Source organism: Equus asinus, chromosome 1 (genome assembly GCF_041296235.1).
Source record: "Equus asinus isolate D_3611 breed Donkey chromosome 1, EquAss-T2T_v2, whole genome shotgun sequence".
Taxonomy (NCBI): domain Eukaryota; kingdom Metazoa; phylum Chordata; class Mammalia; order Perissodactyla; family Equidae; genus Equus; species Equus asinus.
This window is the reverse complement of record NC_091790.1, coordinates 184,972,886-184,995,273: the sequence shown is the minus strand read 5'-3', so window position 1 is coordinate 184,995,273 and position 22,388 is coordinate 184,972,886. Positions and strand designations below refer to the sequence as shown.

Sequence of the window (22,388 nt, the reverse complement as noted above, 5' to 3'; positions counted from 1 at the left end):
ACCAGCTCTTTGTTTCATTGATCCTTTCTACTGCCTTTTTTGTTTCAGTAGCATTTATTTCTGCTCTGATTTTTATTATTTCTCTCCTTATGCTGACTTTGGGCTTTGTTTGTTGTTCTTTCTCTAATTCAGTTAGGTGTGGTTTAAGATTGCTGATTTGGGATTTTTCTTGTTTGTTAAGATGTGCCTGAATTGCGATGAATTTTCCTCTTGATACAGCTTTTGCTGCATCCCATATGAGTTGGTATGGTATGTTATCGTTTTCATTTGTCTCCAGGTATTTTTTGATTTCTTCTTTAATTTCTTCAATGATCCATTGCTTGTTCAGTTGTTTAGTCTCCACATCCTTGTGCCTTTCTCAGCTTTTTTCTTGTAATTAATTTCTAGCTTTATAGCATTATGATTGGAGAAGATGCTTGTTATTATTTCAATTTTTTAAAATTTGTAGAGGCTTGCCTTGTTTCCCAACATATGGTCTATCCTTGAGAATGTTCCATGCGCGCTTGAGAAGAATGTGTATTCTGCTGTTTTTGGATGGAGTGTTCTATATATGTCTATTAAGTCCAACTGTTTTAGCTTTTCATTTAGCTCCAGTGTTTCTTTGTTGATTTTCTCTCTGGATAATCTGTCCATTGATGTGAGTGGGGTGTTGAGGTCCCTTACTATTATTGTGTTACTTTTAATATCTTCTTTTAGGTTTGTTAATAGTTGCTTTATGAACTTTGGTGCTCCTGTGTTGGATGCATAGATATTTATGTGTTATTTCTTCTTGATGAAGTGTCCCTGTGATCATTATATATTGGCCCTCTATGTTTCTCTTTACTTGCTTTATCTTGAAGTCTGTTTTGTCTGATATAAGTATTGCAACACCTGCTTTCTTTTGTTTGCTATTAGCTTGGAGTATTGTCTTCCACCCCTTCACTCTGAGCCTGTGTTTGTCTTTGGAGCTGAGGTGTGTGTGCTGGAGGCAAGAAATTGTTGGATCTTGTTCTTTAATCCATTTTGCCACTCTGTGTCTTTTTATTGGAGAGTTCAGTCCATTTACATTGAGGGTGATTATTGATGCATGAGGGCTTAATGCTGTCATTCTCTTGCTCGTTTTCTGGTTTTCCTGTGATTCCTTTGTTTCTCGTCCTGTGTTTTAGCCTACCCATTGACTTCTGCAATTTATTATGCTGGGTTTCTTAGACTTTTCCTTATTTATATTTTTTGTCTCTGTTCTGTTTTTTAGTTTAGTGGCTACCCTGAAGTTTGTACTCAGAATCTTGTGTATAACATAGTCCATTTTCTGGTGGTCTCTTACTTCCTTAGCCTAGACTGTTTCAGTCCCTTTCCTCCTGCCTCCTAAATTATTATTTTCATCTCTTATTCCAACTTATGTTGTGAGTTTGTGATTAGAGTGATAAGATTGTCTTTGCTTTGGTGATTTCCTTCCCTTTATCCTAATGCTATAGTTGAATATTTGCTATCCTATTCCAATTCTATCTGTCTCCCTACTCTGTGTTTTGTGACCCCTTACTCCCTTTTTTTCTTTTTTCAGGTATGAGAGCCTTCTTGAGGATTTCTTGTAGTGGAGGTCTTGTGACTACAAAGTCCCTTAGCTTTTGTTTGTCTGGAAAAGATTGAATTTCTCCCTCATATCTGAAGGATATTTTTGCTCGATAGAGTATTCTTGGCTGAAGATTTTTATCCTTTAAAGTTTTGAATATGTCACTCCAATCTCTCCTAGCTTGTAAGGCTTCTGTAGAGAAATCCGCTGAAAGTCTCATGGGGGTTCCTTTGTAGGTTATTTTCTTTTGCTTTGCTGCCCTGAGTATTCTCTCTTTGTCATTCGTTTTTGCCATTTTTGCTACCATATGCCTTGCAGTAGGTCTTTTTACATTAACAAATCTAGGAGATCTGAAAGCTTCCTCCACACACATTTCTCTCTCAATCCCTAGATTTGGGAAGTTCTCTTCTATTATTTTGTTGAGCACACTTTCTGCTCCATTTTCCTTTTCCACGCCCTCTGGAATTCTGATGATTCTTAAGTTGCATTTTCTCATTGAGTCAGCTATTTCTCTGAGATTTTCTTCAGTTTTTTAAATTCTTAGTTCTCTTTCTTCCTCTGTCTGGAGCCATTTAGCCTGTCTATCTTTGATTATGCTAATTTGCTCCTCTATGGTGTCTACACAGGCATTCAGGGAATCCGTATTCTGTTTTATCTGATCCATTGTGTTTTTCACCTCTAGTATTTCTAATTGATTCTTCTTTATAATTTCAATCTCTTTTGTGAAGTAACTCCAGAACTCGTTGACTTGTTTCTCTATATTTCCCTTTACCTCATTGAATATTTTGATGATAGCTATTTTGAACTCATCTTCACTTAGTTTACCCATTTCCAAGCCCTCAGGACCTACTTCTCTATTTTTATTGTTTTCCTTTTGGACTGGAGCTTTTATAAATTGCTGGATGGTAGAGGAGTGGTTTTTGCGCATGATGCTATTATTTGGTTGCAGTTACAACCTGTCACCACTAGATGGAGGTCGAGAGCCTTGTATTCTGAGCCCTCAGCCTTCAGCCGCGATGGTGGTGTGCAGTGGGTTGAGGGAGGAGGGGCACTTTCACTCATGCAGACCTGGATTGGATCAGCTCTCGCTCTCTGGTCTCCCGGGGCCCTGGCTTGCTGGGGTTCCCCCACGCAAAAGCTTTCCCCCGTTAGAGGGTTTCGCTGCACAGACGGTGGGAGTCCTGGATGATCCCCGGATGCGTGGACCCTCCCCTGCTCCTTCCTGCATCCATGGCAGTGATCCCAGTCTCTAAGGGAGAGAGCGAAGAGCTCTCCTATGCTGTTCCAGCTCCTCCAAGGGCGGCTCCAGCCTCTCCACCTTCCATCGTTAGGCTACTGTGGGTCTCTGACGATTTCTGTTATTAGGATTTTTTTTTTCTGGTTGGAAAGCAGTTGCTCTTTTTGGTTGTAATTTGGAGGGGAGAGAGTCCTGGGTGAGCTCATGCCGCCATGTTGCTGACATCACCTCTACCCTGAAATGTGGTCTTAAGTCATATTTCCCTGATGAATAACAATGTTGAGCCCCCATTTTTTGTGTTGTAGCTAATTTTTTTGTATTTCTGGTTTTATTCTGCTTCATGGTAGATTTTTATTTGTGGGGAACAAATTTTCTTGAGCTCTGAACTTTTGATTCTTATTCTGTGTTTTCTTCTCATAGTAGCTTTATATGGGTGTCATCTGCCCCATACTGGCTTTTTCTTTCTGGGAGTGATTTTTTCTGTGTTTAATCACCATGATAACCCTCCCTCCCTTGTTCCCTTTCCTTAATGAGCTCACTAGTCTCCACTGGATTCTTTCTATAGTTTGGACTATGAATGGAGCTGGGTCTGATGTATTTGAGCTTCACTACTTATAAGAAATTTGAAGTTCCTTGGTAGAGAATGAGGCTAGACAGGTTAGAGGAACCAATGCCCTTAGTGTATGAATAAATCAGAGATCCAGGTGAGGAGGAAGGGTAGACAAAACTTTATTATTGTTAGCTTAACATTGTTTTGGGTCTAGGTATCCATCTAGAAATCTTTGGTAATTGAAAATGGAAGTTGATTATGCAACCATGAATACTTTAAGGAAAATATCTGTATATGCTGAACTGAGGAAACTGCAGAGTCTGCAAATCTCTCCATACATATTTTTAAAGAATTTTAAAAATATGTTTTCCAGACCAGCCTTTAACACTTTGAAAACCTGTGTCTTTGGACTCACACTGTCAGAGTCCAGTTTTGGGTCTCTCTGAATAAAGACCCATGTAATTAACTGAATTTTGAGTTTTCTTCTAGATGTTTTCCATTGTGTCAGTGCATCAACACTTGTGTTTAGGGAATAGTAGTATTCTGAATATTTTTTCATCCAGATATTTTTAAAAGAATTTTTTAGGTAGATGAGAATCTTTTTAAGAATAACTTTCTAAATATATCTACTTGGGGTCCTTAATTCAAATAGTTTAAAAAACCATTTCCTTATGAATAACCTGTTGTCTTTTATAAACAATTTTTCAGCAAACATTGAGAAGAATGTGCTACCTTACCATCAAAGAAATGGCTACCATCTCTGAGGATGTGATAATTGTCACAAGCAGGTATGTGAATAGTCAAAACCTAGGATGGGATACTTGTGTATTTCGTGAAATATTTATTGTTCTCTTTCTATTAATTTTATTTTTTGACTGTAAGAAGGCCAATAGGAATTTAAGACTATGTTATCTTAAAACATTCTTTTCTAAAATGTGGTTGTCATCATGTGAAAACCATCCTTGTCTGATAAAGAAAGAAGTCACAAAGGATGATGCTAATAGATTTGCTTACATTTATAAATGTTTGTGAAAATATATGAACAAATTAAAAAGTAAATGATAGACTGAAATAAAATATTTACAAGTACATCAAAAGGCCAGCATCTGTAATATGTAGGGGACCCTTATACTTCAAAAAAATTCCAAGTGATAATTCATAAAATAACTGATACAAAGGATCTAAATATCTTTAAATAGTTATTCTCACTAGTAACCAAAAAATGTAAATTAAAAATTTAAGAATGAGTTAGTATTTTTACCCATCAAATTGGTGAAAAAGAAAAAAGGCAGTTGGTACTTGTAAGGGGGACTTGTAAGGGAGATATTCTTGTGTACAAGAGGTGGAATAATAACTTGATTTATTTTTCCTGGAAAGCGGTTTGGCAGCGTTTGTTGAATGTTTGAAAGGGTTTATCCTTTTGACCCAGTCATACCACGTCTATGTTCCCTCTCTGGAACAATCCTCAGAAAATAATCAGAGAGAGCGCAGAAAGACTTAGATGCCATGATATTTGTTGCAACACTGTTTACACTACCAAAAAGAATAAAACAACTTAAATGTCTGCCATTGTTAAAAATTATTTAATTAGCTGTGTTATAATCATATTATGAAGTATTTTAATTCTTTGAAAATATTTTTGACACATTGATAATGATATGGGAAAGTCCTCAGTAAAGTGCCGAGTGAGATTTTTATTTTAAGTCTGTATTCTGTATAGTCCCACTTTTAAAAATAGTTTGTGTATGTATATAAAAATATATGGATGGCAGTACACTGATCTATTACCAGTGGGTTGTCTCTGGGTGTTTGGCATTGTGGCTGTTTATTTTCTTTAAGCTTTTGGGATAATTTCCAAGTATCCTAGAATGAGTATGTATAGAGTTCTAAAATATATAACAAATGTTATTTAAAAAATAATTGCCTTCTTAGTTATTAATTATAACTCATTTAAGTGAATCTGGCTTTTGTACAACAAAATGAATTTTGGGGGATGGCGCTTACGTTTAGTCAGCAGTTGTGTGGAATGTGGTTTCAATTAGTAGAACTTACAGCTGAAAATGACAGAAAGCCAGATGTAAATAGTGACTGAAGTTAGGTACAGCGTAGCTGGTCTTAGTTCAGTAGTTCAACAGTGTCAGAGCTGGTGTCTCGAGAATTCTTTTAGACATTCTCACATTATTGCATAGTAGATGCCTGAATTACTGGCCGTGCACCATTCAAGGGGGGAGGGGTCCTGGGAAGGGGCCAGAGAGAGCCGCCACCATCTGCCTCTTTTATCAGGGATGCAATAGCTTTTCCCAAGGTAATTTTTTGATTTCATTTGGCACAGCTGTGTTATATGACTATCCTTAGGAGGCCAGGAAAGTGAATACTTAGCTTTTATAGTCTAAGGGACAGGCTCGGGCGAAGGGGTTGAGAATGGGTATTGGATTAGTCAGCTAGCAGTGTCTACCAGAAGTAAGAAACAGAAAATCTTCACTTAGATTGCTAGATTCTCTAAATATTGGAAAAACTAAAAATAGAGTAGTCAATTATTGATTGAGGGCTTTTTGTTTGTTTAGCTGTTAATACTTTCCTCTGAGTCCCGTTATGCCACCTTGAGTAATGGTTTGCTTCGAGTTCATTTTGTGATTAGTACATGTAGGAGGCAGAATAATGGCCCCCAAAGATATCCCTGTCCTAATTCCCAGGACCTGTGACTGTGTTACATTACACAGCAAAGGGAATTAAAGTTGCTAATCAGCAGATAGGGACAGTATCTTGGATTAACCAGGTCGGCCCAATATAAGGACGGGGGTTCTTAAAAATAGAAGAGGGAGGCAGAAGAAAATTGTCAGTAAAGAGATGCGGTGATGGAAGCAGGGTCAGAGAGATGCAGTGTTGCTGGATTTGGAGATAGAGGAAGGGGGCTTTGAGCCAAGGAATGTGGGTGGGCTCCAGAAATTGGAAAGGCAAAGAAGTGGATTCATCCCTACAGCCTCCAGAAAGGAATGCAGCCCTGCTGACACCTTGATTTTAGCCCGGTGAGTCTGTGTTGGGCTTCTAACTTACACACCTATAAGATAAAGAAGTGGATGATGTCTTGAGCCTCTAAGTTTTTGGTAATTTGTTAACGGCAGCAATAGAAAACTAATAGATAAATGTATCAAATCAACATGTACACCTTAAACTTACAGAATGTTATGTGTCGATTATATCTCAAAGCTGGGGAAAAAAATAAAACTAATAGAGATTTTGGTACCTGGAAGTGGGATGCTGCTGTAACAAATACCTAAAAACGTGGAAGTGGCTTTGGAATTGGGCAATGAGCAAATGCTGGAAGAATTTTGAGGAGCATAATAGAAAAAGTCTACATTGCCTCGAACAGACTGTTAGTAGAACTATGGATGTTAATGACTCTGCTGGACTCAGAAGGAAGTGAGGACCAGGAAGGAGGAAACATTTGTCACCTTAGAGAATACTCAAATCATTGTGAACAGACTCCTGGTAGAAATATGGACGTTAAATGCCCTGCTGGTGAGGGCTCAGCAGAAAATGAGGAAGATGTTAGAAACCGGAGGAAAGGGGATCTTGGTTATAGAGTGGCAGGGAGCTTGGTAGAATTGTGTCCATCAGCTGTGTGGAAAGCGGAACTTGTAGGCAACGAACTTGGATATTTAACTGAGATTTGCAAGCAGAGTGTTGAGGTGCAGCCTGGTTTCTTTTTGCCACTTATAGTAAAAGTTGAGAGTAGAGAAATAAATTGAAGAGAGACCCGTTAAATAAGAACCAGGAGTTCTTTACAAATATCAAATCATTATGTTGTACACCTGAAACTAATATGTTATATGCCAAGTATACCTCAAAAAAACCCCCTAAAACAGAAGTTCTTGGTTTTGGAAATTCTCAGCCTACCAAAATGGCAAAGGAAGCTAAAATCAAGAGATTCATGCTCTAGAGAACACGTCACAGGAGTTGCTCTAGAGCCTTTTGCTAAAACCTCGGAGAGATTAAAAGGTCAGAGTATTCACTCACACAAAACACCCTGAAGAGATCAAGGATGTGACTCATAGATTCCTTCAGCATCTAAGCAGAAGCTCAAAATAGAGCTGAGATTATCTAGGCAAGCTCTGTGGTGGAGCCTCTTGTCTAATGCGCGAGTCTCTGTACGTATAGTATACGGGAGTCCCACAAGGCTCCTGAGAATCTTATAGCAGCAGAAACACTGCTGGCTTGGACTGAAAGGGACACAGAGAGTGAAAGAAGGCTGTGAGAGCCCCCAAATTCTACAGGCGGGAAGCATGCTGATAAGACTACTCAGCTTTAAACACATGCTGCCCTTTATGAAAAGGAAGGATGGTTCTGAGGGCAGAGGCGCAGGCCTGCAGGGTGGAGCTGGGAGCTAGAGAGAATTTTGCCTTTTCCGGTTTGCCTGGCTGGATTTCAGAATTGCTTGGGACCGGTGACTCTTTTTCCTTCCATTTTCTCCCTTTTTGAACAGGAGTATCTGTAACTGTTATCCTATGGCAGTCCCTCCCGTGTATTTGAGAGCAGAGAATTTGTTTTCTAGTTTCACAGGTCTGCAGGTGGAGAGGAATTTTGCCTCAGGATAGGTTACACCCAGAGTCTCACGCATACCTCATTGAGGTGATTTTGAGGATAAGATTGGGACTTTCGAGTGGGGTGAGGTTTAGATGAGATTTTGGACTGTGAGTTGATGCTGTAGTGTGTTGAGATTTAGGGGACTTGGGGATGCGGTGAATGTATTTTGCCTATGAGTTGGATGTAGCCCTGCTGACACAATGATTTTAGCTCAGTGAGACCCATGCTGGACTTCTAACCCACAGAACTGTAAGATAACACATTTTTGTTGTTTTAAACCACTAATTGTCATTTGTTACAGCAGGAGTATAAAACTAAGCTAGTAGATGACCGTTCTACATATGTGCACAATTATGTTAGCTTGGTAAGAAACCATGGTGATTGAGACCCTGAAGGCAGACACTTCACGAAAATATATATGAATGGCCAATAAGCACATGGAAATGTTCTCCATGTTATTAGTCATCAGGGAAATGCAAAGTAAAACCTCAATGAGGTAACATTCCATAACCACTATAATGGTTAAAATAACAAAGCCTGACAATACCAAAATCAAAAAGCTGGGTCCAATACCAAGTATATAGAGCAGTTGAAACTCTCATACGTTGTAGGTGAGAATTCAGAATGGTATAATGGCCTTAGAAAAAGCGTGACAGTTTCTTATAAAGTTAAACATATACCTACCCTGTGATGAGAAATTCCGTTACTAGGTATTTACTCAAGAAAAAATGAAAATATATGACCACAAAAAAGACTGTACAAGAATTTCATAGCAGCTATGATGAAATTTATGATGGCTCTAAACTAGAAACAACCCAAACGTTCATCAGCAGGAGAATGGAGAAAGAAATTGTGGTGTATTAATATAGTGACTACTATTCAACAATAAAAAGGAAAAAATTGCTGATTCAAGCAAGAACACAGGTACATTTCTAAAACATTATGTTGGAACAAAAGAAAAGAGACACAAAAGAATACATGCTGGGTGATTCTAGTTATATAAATTCTTAAGACCAGCCGGAATTCCGCTGTGGTGATAAAAACCGTAAGTCTGGTAGGTAGGAAGAAATTGACTGGAAGTAGGCATGAGGGACATTCCTGAGGTTGATGGAAGTGTTCTGTATTTTATTTTGAGTGGAGGTTACATGGGTGATCACAATCCACCAAAACTTATCTAACTGAACACATAAGCTGTGCATTTTTATTCTATATAAATTACAACTCAGTTTTAAAAAAGAAACAACGTGATAAGATTTAGTTAGTGGCTTACGGATAGTCAAGTATATTGACAATATGGTCATACTCTTCTACCCCTGTCTGATGAGACTCACCCGGTGAAAGTCTGCATCTGAAGATTGCTTAGAATTCTGGAATTGAGTCATAAGGAATGATCCATCATTAACATGAGGGAGGAGCATTGGGGGTCGGGGGTATCAGTATGTGATAGGTTATACCCCTGGTCACAGGAAATCAAATGAACAGTTCATAGACTGTGATTTAGGAAGAAATAAATGGGTTGTATAAACTGTTATCTAGCAGGCAGCTTTTAAATCAACTGTGGGGATAATGTGAGCATTTGGGTAGGGGGAGGACAATACTTTGAGGTTCCTGAGGGAACTAAGAAGCTAAGACCATCCACTTGGTAAGAAATATTCAAGCCTGAAACAACTTTTCTTCTTGGATGCCACTGCTGTCCTGAGTATTACATCTGAGGTTTTACTGGCAGGATGTGGTTTAGAACAAGAAAGAAAGTGGAATACTCTTATAATCTGACTTAGCCAGCATTATGGTGAAACTCCTCTCAGAGATCTCCGGTAACCTCTTAATTGAAAAATCCAAAAGCCAGTTTTCAGCCCGTATTTTACCTGACCCCCCCTCTCCGTTTTAACATGGTTAAATGCTGCCTGAAGTTCTACCATCTTTGGCTTTCAGAACTGTATTCCTGAATTTCCTCCCATCTCCCATGACTCCATTTCATTTCTTTCATACAAGTGGTTGCTTTTCTTCTGCCTGTCACCTAAATATTGGCATTCCCTGGGGTTTATATAAATGCTGTGGCCATTTCCCAAACTCCTCATGCTGTATGATACCCTATATCTTTGTCCATGTGTCTCCCTGTGCCTGCAATTATTCTGTTTCCTTTTCCACAAAGCTCAAACATCATTATGCATATTGATTTCCCTATTCTTGATAGGTTAGCCATTGTCTCCTCTGTTCTTTTAACAATTTGTTTTTACTTCTATTCTAGTATTTAATACATTGTACTGTAATTATTAGTTTACATGTTTTTTTGCCCTCTGTACTGTTAGTTCCTTGAGAACAAGAACCACATCTCATATAACTTTGTATGATTAATTCCTGGAAAAGTGCCTTGTTTGTGTTAGACACACATTAAAAGTTCGTTGCATGAATTAAATAAAGGATAGTCCACTTTCTCCTTCAGTCAAAGGGGCCATAATGAGAGGGATTATTTTTCTTTCTCCCTGTCTCAAGAAAGCACTCACACATAGGAAGAGGTGGAGAAATGTGGGTGCATTGTGTTTCTCCAGAGAACATAACTAATAGGCAATATATAGATGTATAGAAAGAGATTTACTATGAAGGATTGGCTCATGCAGTTATGGACACTAAATCCCATGATCTGCTGTTTTGCAAACTGGAGGTCCAGGAAAGTTGGTGGTGTAGTTCCAGTCCAAACCTGAAGGCCTGAGAACCAGGAGCACTAATGTCTCCCATCCAAGGGCAGGAGAAGATGGATGTCCTAGCTCAAGGAGAGAGCAAAGTCTCCCTTCCTCTGCCTTTTTGTTCTGTTTAGGCTCTCAATGGATTGGATGATGCCCATCCCCATGGGAGAGGGCAATTTTCCTTACTCAGCGTACTGATTCAAATGCTAATCTCTTCTGGAAATACTCTCATGGACACACCCAGAAATAATGTGTTTTTTGTTTGTTTTGGTGAGGAAGATTGGTCCTGAGCTAACATCTGTGCCAATCTTCCTCTATTATGCATGTGGGACGCCACCACAGCATGGCTTGGTGAGCAGTGTGTAGGTCTGTACCCAGGATCCGAACTTGTGAAACCTGGGCTGCTGAAGCAGAATGTGTGAACTTAACCACTATGCCACTGGGCTGGCCCCCCAGAAATAATGGTTTACCAGCTATCTGGGTGTCCCTTAGCCCAGGCAAGTTGATACATAAAATTAACTGTCACAGTGGGCTTAATGGATGTTGAGAAACCTTTCTGTATTCTGCTTTCCTTCCCTCTCTCCTCCCCAGTTGATAAGCAGACTGCTGTGATTTATTTGGATTAATACTTATTCTTTCTTAAAATGAAATTGTGGAAGACTTTGATGAAAGATGGTGAAAATCATGCCCGGTCATAAAACGTCCTTCTCCACAGCCTAATGAAATGAGCAACAGTGAATAAAAGGGAAAGCCGGGGGACTTCTGATTCTAGCCAAGGTGGAGTGAGGCCACTACGGGCCATCTCTCCCAATGATTACAACAAAGCCTCTGGACAAAAGTACAAAAAGCAACTACCTGAGGACTCTGAAAAGTGAATCATAGCAGGTAAATTTTGAGAGAGAAAACAGTAATTAATGAATAATCAATATGGTAACAGTGAATTTCATGGTTACTTTTCCTCTTTATCCCCTAGGTTTGAACCAAGGATAGGCTGAATCAGGGAACTGTATAGTGGGCAGGGTCAGTAAAGACTCAGAGAGAAGCCTATCTCCCTGGCCTGAGTGCAGGTTAAAGAAAAGACCCCTCCAACCTGGAGAGCAATCTTTTTTGTTTGTTTTTGTTTTTCTGTTTACTTGCTGGTCCTGCCTTGAGGCCAGCCCCAGTTGTAGAAGAACATTACTATGGTGTGACAGCAGTGTTTCAGACACCTAAAACCCTGAGATAAAATGATCCCTGAGAAAAGGGGCCCTTGTTGTATGAAGAGTGGAGGGAAATCCTCGTTATTATTTTTTTCTGTCTTCTCTTACTTTGTACTGAGGGCCCACTTCCTCAGAATTGTGTGGTAGCACAAGGAGCTGAAACTCTGGGAAAATCCCATATTTCTGGCTAGAAAGACTGGGAAAAGAGGTCCTTGAGAGCCAAAGAGTGTGGGAGAGATGACATGCACTAAAGGCCAGGCAGAACTTCGATTTGAAACTAACTGCGGTGATTGCTTACTAAAACAAAAAGTCAACATTCCACAGAGACTTTTAACAGGACCCAGAATCTCATGACATAATATTCAGAATGTCCAGATATAATCCAAAATTAGTCAATCAGGAAAGTCTGACCAATTCTCAAGGGAAAAGATAATCAATAGACGCCAACTCCTAAATTATCTAGATGTTGGGATTATTGAAGACTTTGAAGCAGCTAATGGAACCATGCTCCATAAAGGTGAACACTCTTGAAATGAGTAGAAAAAATAGAAATTTTCAGCAGAGAATTTATATAAAAAGAGAACCAATTGAAAATTTTAGAAATGACAAAGTACAACAAGCAAAATAAAAGATTCATTGGCTGACCTCAATAGCAGAATGGAGATGTCAGAGGAAAGGGTCAGTGAACTTGAAGACAATTCAATAGAAATAATCCCGACTGAGAATATAGAGAAAAAAGATTGAAAACAAAAATAAACAGCCCCACTGACCTGTGGGACTATATCAAAGGGCCTAATGTTCGTATCATTGGAGCCCCTGAAGAAGAGGAGAAAGGGATGGGTGCAAAAAAAATTTGAAGAAATAATGGCTGAAAACTTCCAAATTTCAAGAAAGATATAACTTTACAGATTCAAGAAGCTCAGTGAAAGTTATACAAGATAAACTCAAAGGAATCCACACCCAGATATATAACAAAACTGCTGAAAACCAAAGATAAAGGCAAACTCTTGAAAGCAGTTAGAGTAAAATGACGTGTTACATGTAGAGAAACTTCAATTTAGCAGACCGTGGATTTCTCATCAGAAAACACAGATGTTGGAAGACAATGGAACACCATCTTTAAAGTGCTGAAAGGAAAGGAACTGACAACCCAGAGTTCAACATCCACTAAAAATACCTTTTGGGAGTGAAAGTGAAATAAAGACGTCCTCATGTGAAGGTAAACAAGGTGTACTCTAACAGAAATATTAAATGAAGTGTTTCAGGCTGAAGAGACGTGATACTAGAAGGATCCCCAGTGCAGCCACTGCAACAGCATCTTCATATAACAAAAGAAGACAGGAAGCACAACTGTCCACCCAGAACTCTGTGCCTCCTGAAACAGCTTTCAAAAACAGCTGGAATAAAAGCAATTTCAGACATACAAAAGCTGAAAGAATTAATCTCTAGCAGGTTCACAGGTAAATGGAAAAGGAAGTTTTTTAGGCAGAAGTAAAGTGATACTGAGGGAAAATATCGATCTGTACAGAGAAATGAGTTCTGGAAATGTTAACAGCATGGGTAGATATATAAGACATTTTTAATTTAAATCTCTTTAAAACATAATTGACTGTTTAAACGAAAATCAAAATATAGCGTGGGATTTATAACATATGTAAAAGTAAAGTGTATGACAAGAATAGCATAAAGGCCAAGAGGGGAAATGGAACTATACTACTGTAAAGTTCTTACTCTGTGTATGAAGTTTATCATATCACTTGAAGACAATCTGTGATAAGTTAAAAATGTACATTATAAACTCTAAAGCAACTACTAAAATAACAGTGCAGAGTTATAGCTGATAAGCCAACAAAGGAGATAATCAGAATCATAAAAAATTTGTTGTTAGTGCCATCGAGTCAATTTTGACTCCTGGCCACACTGTGTACAGCAGAGTTGAACCCTTTTTGTGCCATCCTCTCATCTTCCAGTGCTATATCAGACAAATGTTCTGCTGCTACGCACTGGATTTGTGTGGCTGATTTTTTTCAGAAGTGAGTGGCCAGGTCCTTCTTCCTAGTCTGTCTAGTCTGGGAGCTCTGCTGAACCCTGTCCACCGTGGGTGACCCTGCTGGTATCTGAAATACTGGTGGCATAGCTTTCAGCATCACTGCAACACACAGCTGCCACAGTATACAACTGACAGATGGATGGTGTGGTTCCCTGACTGGGAAATGAACCTGGGCTTTAGCAGTGAGAGCACCAAATCTCAACCACTGGACAACCAGGGCTGGCTTCATTTAAAAAATACCCAATCAGACAGAAGAAAAAAGAAAAGAAAAAGAAAATAGAATGAAAAACAACTGAGATAATAGAAGAAAAGTAGCAGAATAAAAAACTCAAACCTAGCCATATCAATAATCACCACTAAAGATAAATATTCTGAACTCTCTGATTTTAAAAGACAAAGATTGCCAGATTGAATTTTCTTTAAAAATCCAGATCCAACTATATGCTGCTCACAAGAAACATGTTTTAAATATAAAGACACAAATAAGTTGAAAATAAAAGGATGAAAAAAGATATACCATGCTAACTTTAAAAGCTGTACTCTTCATATTAATATCAGATAATATAGATTTCAGAGTAAATATTACTACAGATAAAGGGGTCAACCCAGCAAGAAGACGTAATTCTAATTGTTTATGCACATAAAAAGAGTTTCACAATGCTCAAAGCAAAAGTTGATAGAATTGCAAGGAGACATAGACAAATCCACAATTATAGTTGGAAATTTCAATATCCCACTCTCAAAAAGAGAACAAGTACACAGAAAGATTATTAAGAATATGAACAACTTGAACAATAAAGCTAGACTGTCTTTGTTTGCTGATGACATGATCTATGTGGAGAATCTGTGGAATCCAGCAAAAGCTGCTAGAACTAATAAGTGAGTTTAGCAAACCTGCAACATACAAGACCAATATGCAAAAAATTATTAAGTTTTTATATACTGGCAAAGAACGATTACAATTAAATTAATAGTATTTACAGTAGCATCAAAATACGAAATACTTTGGGGTAAATCTGATGAAAGATGTGTAAGACGTACACTGAAAACTACAAAAAGCATTGCTGATAGAAATTAAATAAGGTCTAAATAAATGGAGAGATTCACTGTGTTTATAGTGTGAAAGATTCAGTATTGTTCAGATGCCTATTTTCTCCAAATTCATCTTTAGAGTCAGTGCAAACCCACTTAAAATCTCAGCAGACTTTTTTGTAGAAATTGATAAGCTGATTTTAAAATTCATGTGGAAATGCAAGGTATAAAAGAACAAGTTGGAGGACTGAGAATACCAGATTTCAAAACATGATAAACTTATAATAAATTAGGCGGTGTTTTATTGGCAGAATGATACACAGATCAATGGAACAGAGCAAAGTTCAGAAATAGACACATACATGAAGAACTTATTTTCAGCCATGATACAAAAGGCAGTTTAGTGATGATAGAATAGACTGTTTGATAAATGTTACTGGGATAATTAGATATCCATAAGGTAAACGAACAAACTTTGATTCATACCTCATACCATATACAAAACTTAAATAAAATGGACCATACATCTGTAGACCTAAATGTAAAATCTAAAATTATAAAACTTCTTAAAAAAATATGAAAAAATCTTGTAGACCTTGAATTGTGCAAAGATCGTTTTAGATATAACACCAAAAGCAAGTTCCAGAAAGACAATAAAAAGATAAACCACAGACTGGAAGAAAATATTTGTAAATCATATATGATAAAGGACTTGTATCTAGCACATATAAAGAAATTTTAAAATTCAATAATGAGAAACAATAAAATAAAAAACATGCAAACTATGTTGAATAGACACCACTAACTAAGATATATCTGTGGCAGGTAATGCACATGAAAAGATGCTCAACATTATTAGTCATTGGGGAAGTATAATTTAAAACCACAATAAGATACCACTACACATCTGTTGAATCAACTAAAAATTAAGAAGCCTGACTTTACCAAATATTGGCAAGAGTGTGGAGGAACTAGATCTCTTCTACACTTCTGTTGGGAATGTAAAACAGTGAAGTCATGTTGGAAAACATTTTTGCAGTATATTAAAAAGTTAGACATGAACCTACCATAAGATCTAGTTATTCCACTTCTAGATATTTACCCAAGTGAAATGAAGCAAAAATTAAATGGAAGCTTTCAGTTTCTGCTCTGGGATATAGAGAGTTCAAAAGAGCATTGCTTCCAAGTTTTCAGTAAAAAAGGGGCTGAACAGACTGCAAGTTCACCAATTTATCTGAGTCCTTCAGAGTACTGATGTCTCAGAGTAACCAGCTCTCTCAAAACCTAAAGAGAGACCAGAGCCTGCAGGGATAGATGAGATGTGAGCACTAACTTACTGGACAAGATGTGGTCAATACCAGTAAGAAGAGTTCAGCTGGGGTGACAGGGTGTACAATATCAAGAGAGGGTGAAGCCTTGGGTGCTGCAAATGTAAGGGAGTCTGAACCTCTATAGGCTTGTTGATTTTTCTCCAAGCACCCACTGAATGCTTATAGAATATTTGAGAGAGTCCTGAGGATGTCTTCCTGGTGGTGTAGAACTGGGGGCAGGAAACAGCAGCTACCCTGGCAGGGATACTGAACTCCCCTTGGAGCCTTGTCCTCTGTTTCCCTCTGGAAGAAAAGCCTTAATGTGTAGGGGGAATGGCAACAAACATTCATCCTTAGATGCTGGTGAAGACTCATTGCACCTGTGGGAAGGGGACAGGGGAAAAACTTTCTACCGCTGGAGAAGCAACTAGAATATGCACTGTGTTGATAACTACAGTTCTGGAAGGGGCAGAAGTACTGAGAAGGCCACATCCCTAAGATCCAGGAACATGGTGCCTGCCTAGGACAGGCTTAATTAGACAACAAGGAACACCCTGCCATCCCCACCCCACTACTGTGTTGAGTGACAAGTAACTTGCAAGAGACCAACCTTCTCTGAGGGGCTAGGTGAAGAAAAGACCAAAAGCTCAGTGTGGACATTGAAAAAGAAAATCCTCTGGTACACCCAGCCCTCAGCCTAAACATAAGGTATCAATAGAGGAGTTTGCAGCCAAGCCTGTGGAGCCTATGGGTTACCAGAGCAACAAGAAACCAAACTCAGTCCAACTTCCAAGGTGGTTAACTTAAACCCCTCAGCTAAATGCTTAGCAGAAAGAAACATGCCCCTATTTCAAGGCATGAAAACAATTTACTTCAGCCTCTACTGTCACACACAAGATGTTTGGCTTTCAACGAAAAATTAGGAAACATAAGAAAAAAACTAACAAAAAGAGAATACTCTCAAGAGACAAAGCACTTGTCAGAAGCAGTCACTACTGTTCAACATTGTATTAGAAGTATTAAACAATGCAATTAGACAGGAAAAACCAATTTGAACATAAGAATGAATTAACAAAGAAATAAACTGTCTTTGGTTTTAGATGATGTGATAGAATACCTGGAAACCCCAGATAATCAGTGATAAAATGAACTCAAACAATAAAAGAATTCAGTGTGTTAGAAGGATATAAAATTAACATATACAGATCAATAGCCTTCATATAAACAAACAATCCACGTAGAACCCCATTACAACAACAAATAAGATTAACTACTTAGGAATAATGCAATCCCAACAAAAATACCAACAAGCTTTATAGTATAGAGTTAGAAAAGTTGATGCTAAAGTTCATGTGGAAAAATAAACATGTAAGAATAGCCAGGAAATAAATGAAAAAGGAAAACCATGAGGGAGGACTGGCTCTACCAAGCAGTAAAATATTAAGGACTGTACATTAAAACAGTGTGGTTCTGACACATGAATAGACAAATACGCCAATGGAATAAAATTGTGTGATGACTTTGTAATGTGTCACTTTGGCCATGCTGATCTACATTTTTCAGAATTTTCTGTCGCAAGTGGAAAGTATGGAATTAGACCCAAAGACTCATGGAAATTTAGTATGTGACAAAGGTGGCATCTCTAATCACTGGGGTGAACATGTACTTTTTCTTTTTTTATTAAGATTATGATAGTTTACAACCTTGTAAAATTTCACTTGTACATTATTGTTAGTCACGTTATAGGTACACCACTTCACCCTTTGTCCCCCCCCCCCCCCCACTTCCCCTGGTAACCACCAATCAGTTCTCTTTGTCTATATGTTAACTTCCACCTATGAGTGGAGTCATATAGGGTTCGTCTTTCTCTGTCTGGCTCATTTCACTTAACATAATACCCTCAAGGTCCATCCATGTTGTTGTGAATGGGACGATTTTGTCCTTTTTTATGGCTGAGTAGTATTCCATTGTGTATATATACCATATCTTCTTTATCCAATCATCAGTTGCTGGGCACTTAGGTTGGTTCCACGTCTTGGCTGTTGTAAATAATGCTGTGATGAACATAAGGGTGCATGGGACTCTTGGAATTGCTGATTTCAGGTTCTTAGGATACCCAGTAGTGGGATGGCTGGGTCATAAGGTATTTCTATTTTTAACTTTTTGAGAAATCTCCATACTGTTTTCCACAGTGGCTGCACCAGTTTGCATTCCCACCAACAGTGTATGAGGGTTCCATTTTCTCCACAACCTCTCCAACATCTGTCACTCTTGGTTTTGGATATTTTTGCCATTCTAACAGGTGTAAGGTGATGTCTTAGTGTAGTTTTGATTTGCATTTCCCTGATGATTAGTGATGATGAGCATCTTTTCATGTGTCTATTGGCCATCCGTATATCTTCTTTGGAGAAATGTCTGTTCATGTCCCCTGCCCATTTTTTGCTCGGGTTGTTTGATTTTTTTGTTGGTGAGCTGTGTGAGTTCTTTATGTATTATGGAGATTAACCCTTTGTCAGATAAATAACTTGTAAACATTTTTTCCCAATTAGTGGGCTGTTTTTTTGTTTCAATCCTGTTTTCCCTTGCCTTGAAGAACCTCTTTAGTCTGATGAAGTCCCATTTGTTTATTCTTTCTATTGTTTCCCTTGTCTGAGGAGTTATGGTGTCCGAAAAGATTCTTTTGAAACTGATATCAAAGAGTGTACTGCCTATATTCTCTTCTAGAAGACTTATTGTTTCAGGCCTAATCTTTAGGTCTTTGATTCATTTTGAGTTTATTTTGGTGAATGGTGAGAAAGAATGGTCAATTTTCATTCTTTTACGTGTGGCTGTCCAGTTTTCCCAGCACCATTTGTTGAAGAGACTTTCTTTCCTGCATTGTAGGCCCTCAGCTCCTTTGTCAAAGATTAGCTGTCCACACATGTGTGGTTTTATTTCTGGGCTTTCAATTCTGTTCCATTGATCTGTGGACCTGTTTTTGTACCAGTACCATGCTGTTTTGGTTACTGTAGCTTTGTAGTATGTTTTGAAGTCAGGGGTTGTGATGCCTCCAGCTCTGTTCCTCTTTCTCAGGATTGCTTTAGCAATTTGAGGTCTTTTGTTGCCCCATATGAATTTTAGGATTCTTTGTTCAATTTCTGTAAAGAATGTCCTTGGGATTCTGATTGGGATGGCATTGAATCTGTAGATTGCTTTAGGTAGAATGGACATTTTAACTATGTTTATTCTTCCAATCCATGTACATGGAATGTCTTTCCATCTCTTTCTGTCGTCATCAGTTTCTTTCAAAAAAGTCTTGTAGTTTTTGTTGTATAGATCTTTCACTTCCTTGGTTAAATTTATCCCAAGCTATTGTATTCTTTTTGTTGCGATTGTGAATGGTATTGTGTTCTTGAGTTCTTTTTCTGTTAGTTCATTGTTAGCGTATAGAAATGCTACTGATTTATGTATGTTGATTTTATACCCTCCAACTTTGCTGTAGCTGTTGATTGTTTCTAATAGTTTCCCTATGGATTCTTTGGGGTTTTCTATGTATAAGATCATGTCATCTGCAAACAGCAAGAGTTTTACTTCTTCGTTGCCTATTTGGATTCCTTTTATTTCTTTTTCCTGCGGAATTGCTCTGGCCAACACCTCCAGTACTGTGTTGAATAGGAGTGGTGAAACTGGGCACCTTTGTCTTGTTCCTGTTCTCAGAGGGATGGCTTTCAGTTTTTGTCTGTTGAGTATGATGTTGGCTGTGGGTTTGTCATACATGGCCTTTATTATGTTGAGGTACTTTCTTTCTATACCCATTTTATTGAGAGTTTTTATCATAAATGGATGTTGGATCTTGTCAAATGCTTTCTCTGCATCTATTGAGATGATCATTTGGTTTTTGTTTCTCATTTTGTTAATGTAGTGTATTACGTTGATTGACTTGCGGATGTTGAACCATCCCTGTGTCCCTGGTATAAATCCCACTTGATCATGGTATGTAATCTTTTTGATATATTGCTGTATTCAGTTTGCCAGAATTTTGTTGAGGATTTTTGCATCTATGTTCATCAGTGATATTGGCCTGTAGTTTTCCTTCTTTGTGTTGTCCTTGTCAGGTTTAAGGATCAGTGTGATGTTGGCTTCATAGCACGTGTTAGGTAGTGCTCCATCTTCCTCAATTTTCTGGAATAGTTTGAGAAGGATAGGTATTAAATCTTCTTGGAATGTTTGGTAGAATTCTCCAGAAAAGCTGTCTGGTCCTGGACTATTATTTTTGGGGAGGTTTTTGATTACTATTTCTATTTCTTTACTTGTGATTGGTCTATTCCAATTCTCTATTTCTTCCTGATTCAGTTTGGGGAGGTTGTAAGAGTCTAGGAATTTATCTATTTCTTCTAGGTTGTTCAATTTGTTGGCATATAGTTTTTCATAGTATTCTCTTATGATCCCTTTAATTTCTTTGGTATCCGTTGTGATTTCTCCTCTCTCATTTCTAATTTTATTTATTTGAGACTTCTCTCTTTTTTTCTTAGTGAGTCTGGTTAAGGGTTTGTCGATTTTGTTAAATTTTTTTGAAGAATCAACTCTTTGTTTCATTTATCCTTTCTACTGTCTTTTTTCTTTCAATATTGTTTATTTCTGCTCTAATTTTTATTATTTCCCTCCTCCTGCTGACTTTGCGCTTTGTTTGTTCTTCTTTTTCTAATTCTGTTAGGTGTCATTTGATGTTGCTTATGTGAGATTTTTCTTGTTTATTGAGGTGGGCCTGTATTGCAATGAATTTCCCTCTTAGGACTGCTTTTGCTGCATCCCAAGTTAGTTGGTATGGCGTGTTTTCATTTTCATTTGTCTCCAGATAATATTTGATTTCTTCTTTAGTTTCTTCAATAATCCATTGTTTGTTCAGTAGTATGTTGTTTAGTCACCACGTTTTTGCCCCTTTCCCAGCTTTATTCTTGTAGTTGATTTCTAGTTTCATAGCATTATGATCAGAAAAGATGATGGATATTATTTCAACCCTCTTGAATTTATTGATGCTTGCTTTATTTCCCAAGATATGGTCTATCCTTGAGAATGTTCCATGTGCACTTGAGAAGAATGTGTAACCTGCTGTTTTTGGATGAAGTGTTCTATATATATCTATTAAGTCCATCTGGTCTAATTTTTCATTTAATTGTATAATTTCCTTGTTGATTTTCTCTCTAGATGATCTGTCCATTGGTGTTAATGGGGTGTTGAGGTCCCCTACTATTAGTGTAGTGTTGTTGATGTCTCCTTTTAGTTTTGTTAAGAGTTGCTTTACAGATTTTGGTGCTCCTGTGTTGGGTGCGTATATATTTATAAGTGTTATGTCATCTTGGTGGAATGTCCCTTTTATCATTATATACTGCCCCTCTTTGTCTTTCTTTATCTGTTTTGCTTTGAAGTCTACTTTGTCTGATATAAGTATGGCGGCACCTGCTTTCTTTTGTTCATTATTAGCTTGGAGTATTGTCTTCCATCCCTTCACTCTGAGTCTGTGTTTGTCTTTGGGGCTGAGGTGTGTTTCCTGGAGGCAGCATATTGTTGGGTCTTGTTCTCTGATCCATCCTGCCACTCTGTGTGTTTTGATTGGAGAGTTCAAGCCATTTACATTTAGAGTGATTATTGAAATGTGGGGGCCTACCGCTGCCATTTTATCACTTGTTTTCCAGTTCTCTTGCATTTCCTTTGTTTCTCGTCCCATGATTTTTGGATTACTAATTCAGGTAGGTAAATTTCTGTATTGGCTTTCTTCTTATTTGTAATTTGTGTCTTTATTCTTGTTATTTGTTTAGTGGTTACCAGGTGGTTTGTATAAAACATCTCATAAATGAGATAGTTCATTTTCTGATAGCCTCTTATTTCCTTGAATTAAAACGTCCCATTGTTTTCTCTTCCCCTTCTAGGTTGTTATTATCAGATTTTTTTTTCCTTCTTCCTTCTTGTGTTGTGAGTTTGTGGTTAAAATGACAGGAATATATTTATTCTTGGTGTTTCTCTTCCTTCTATCTTTTATGTTTTATTTCACTTTTGCTAACCTGTTCTGATGGAGAGCTGCTACTTTCTGTTATTGTCCTTCTACTTATCTCCTTTGCTCTGGGTTTTGTAACCCCTTTCCTTTTTTTGATTTTTCAGGTATGAGGGTCTTCCTGAGCATTTCTTTCAGAGGAGGTCTTGTGGCAATGAACTGCCT

The 22,388-nt window shown here is 37.9% G+C and overlaps 1 protein-coding gene across 1 annotated transcript in view; it reads left to right on the top strand.

Annotated features, from left to right (window-relative positions):
• Window positions 1–22,388, top strand: part of COPG2 (COPI coat complex subunit gamma 2) — a 307,326-nt gene that overhangs the window by 18,786 nt on the left and 266,152 nt on the right. Inside the window, exon 5 of the mRNA XM_070513489.1 lies at window positions 4,045–4,124. Coding sequence (XP_070369590.1) covers window positions 4,045–4,124 — 80 coding nt within the window. The remainder of the gene's footprint in view (window positions 1–4,044; window positions 4,125–22,388) is intronic.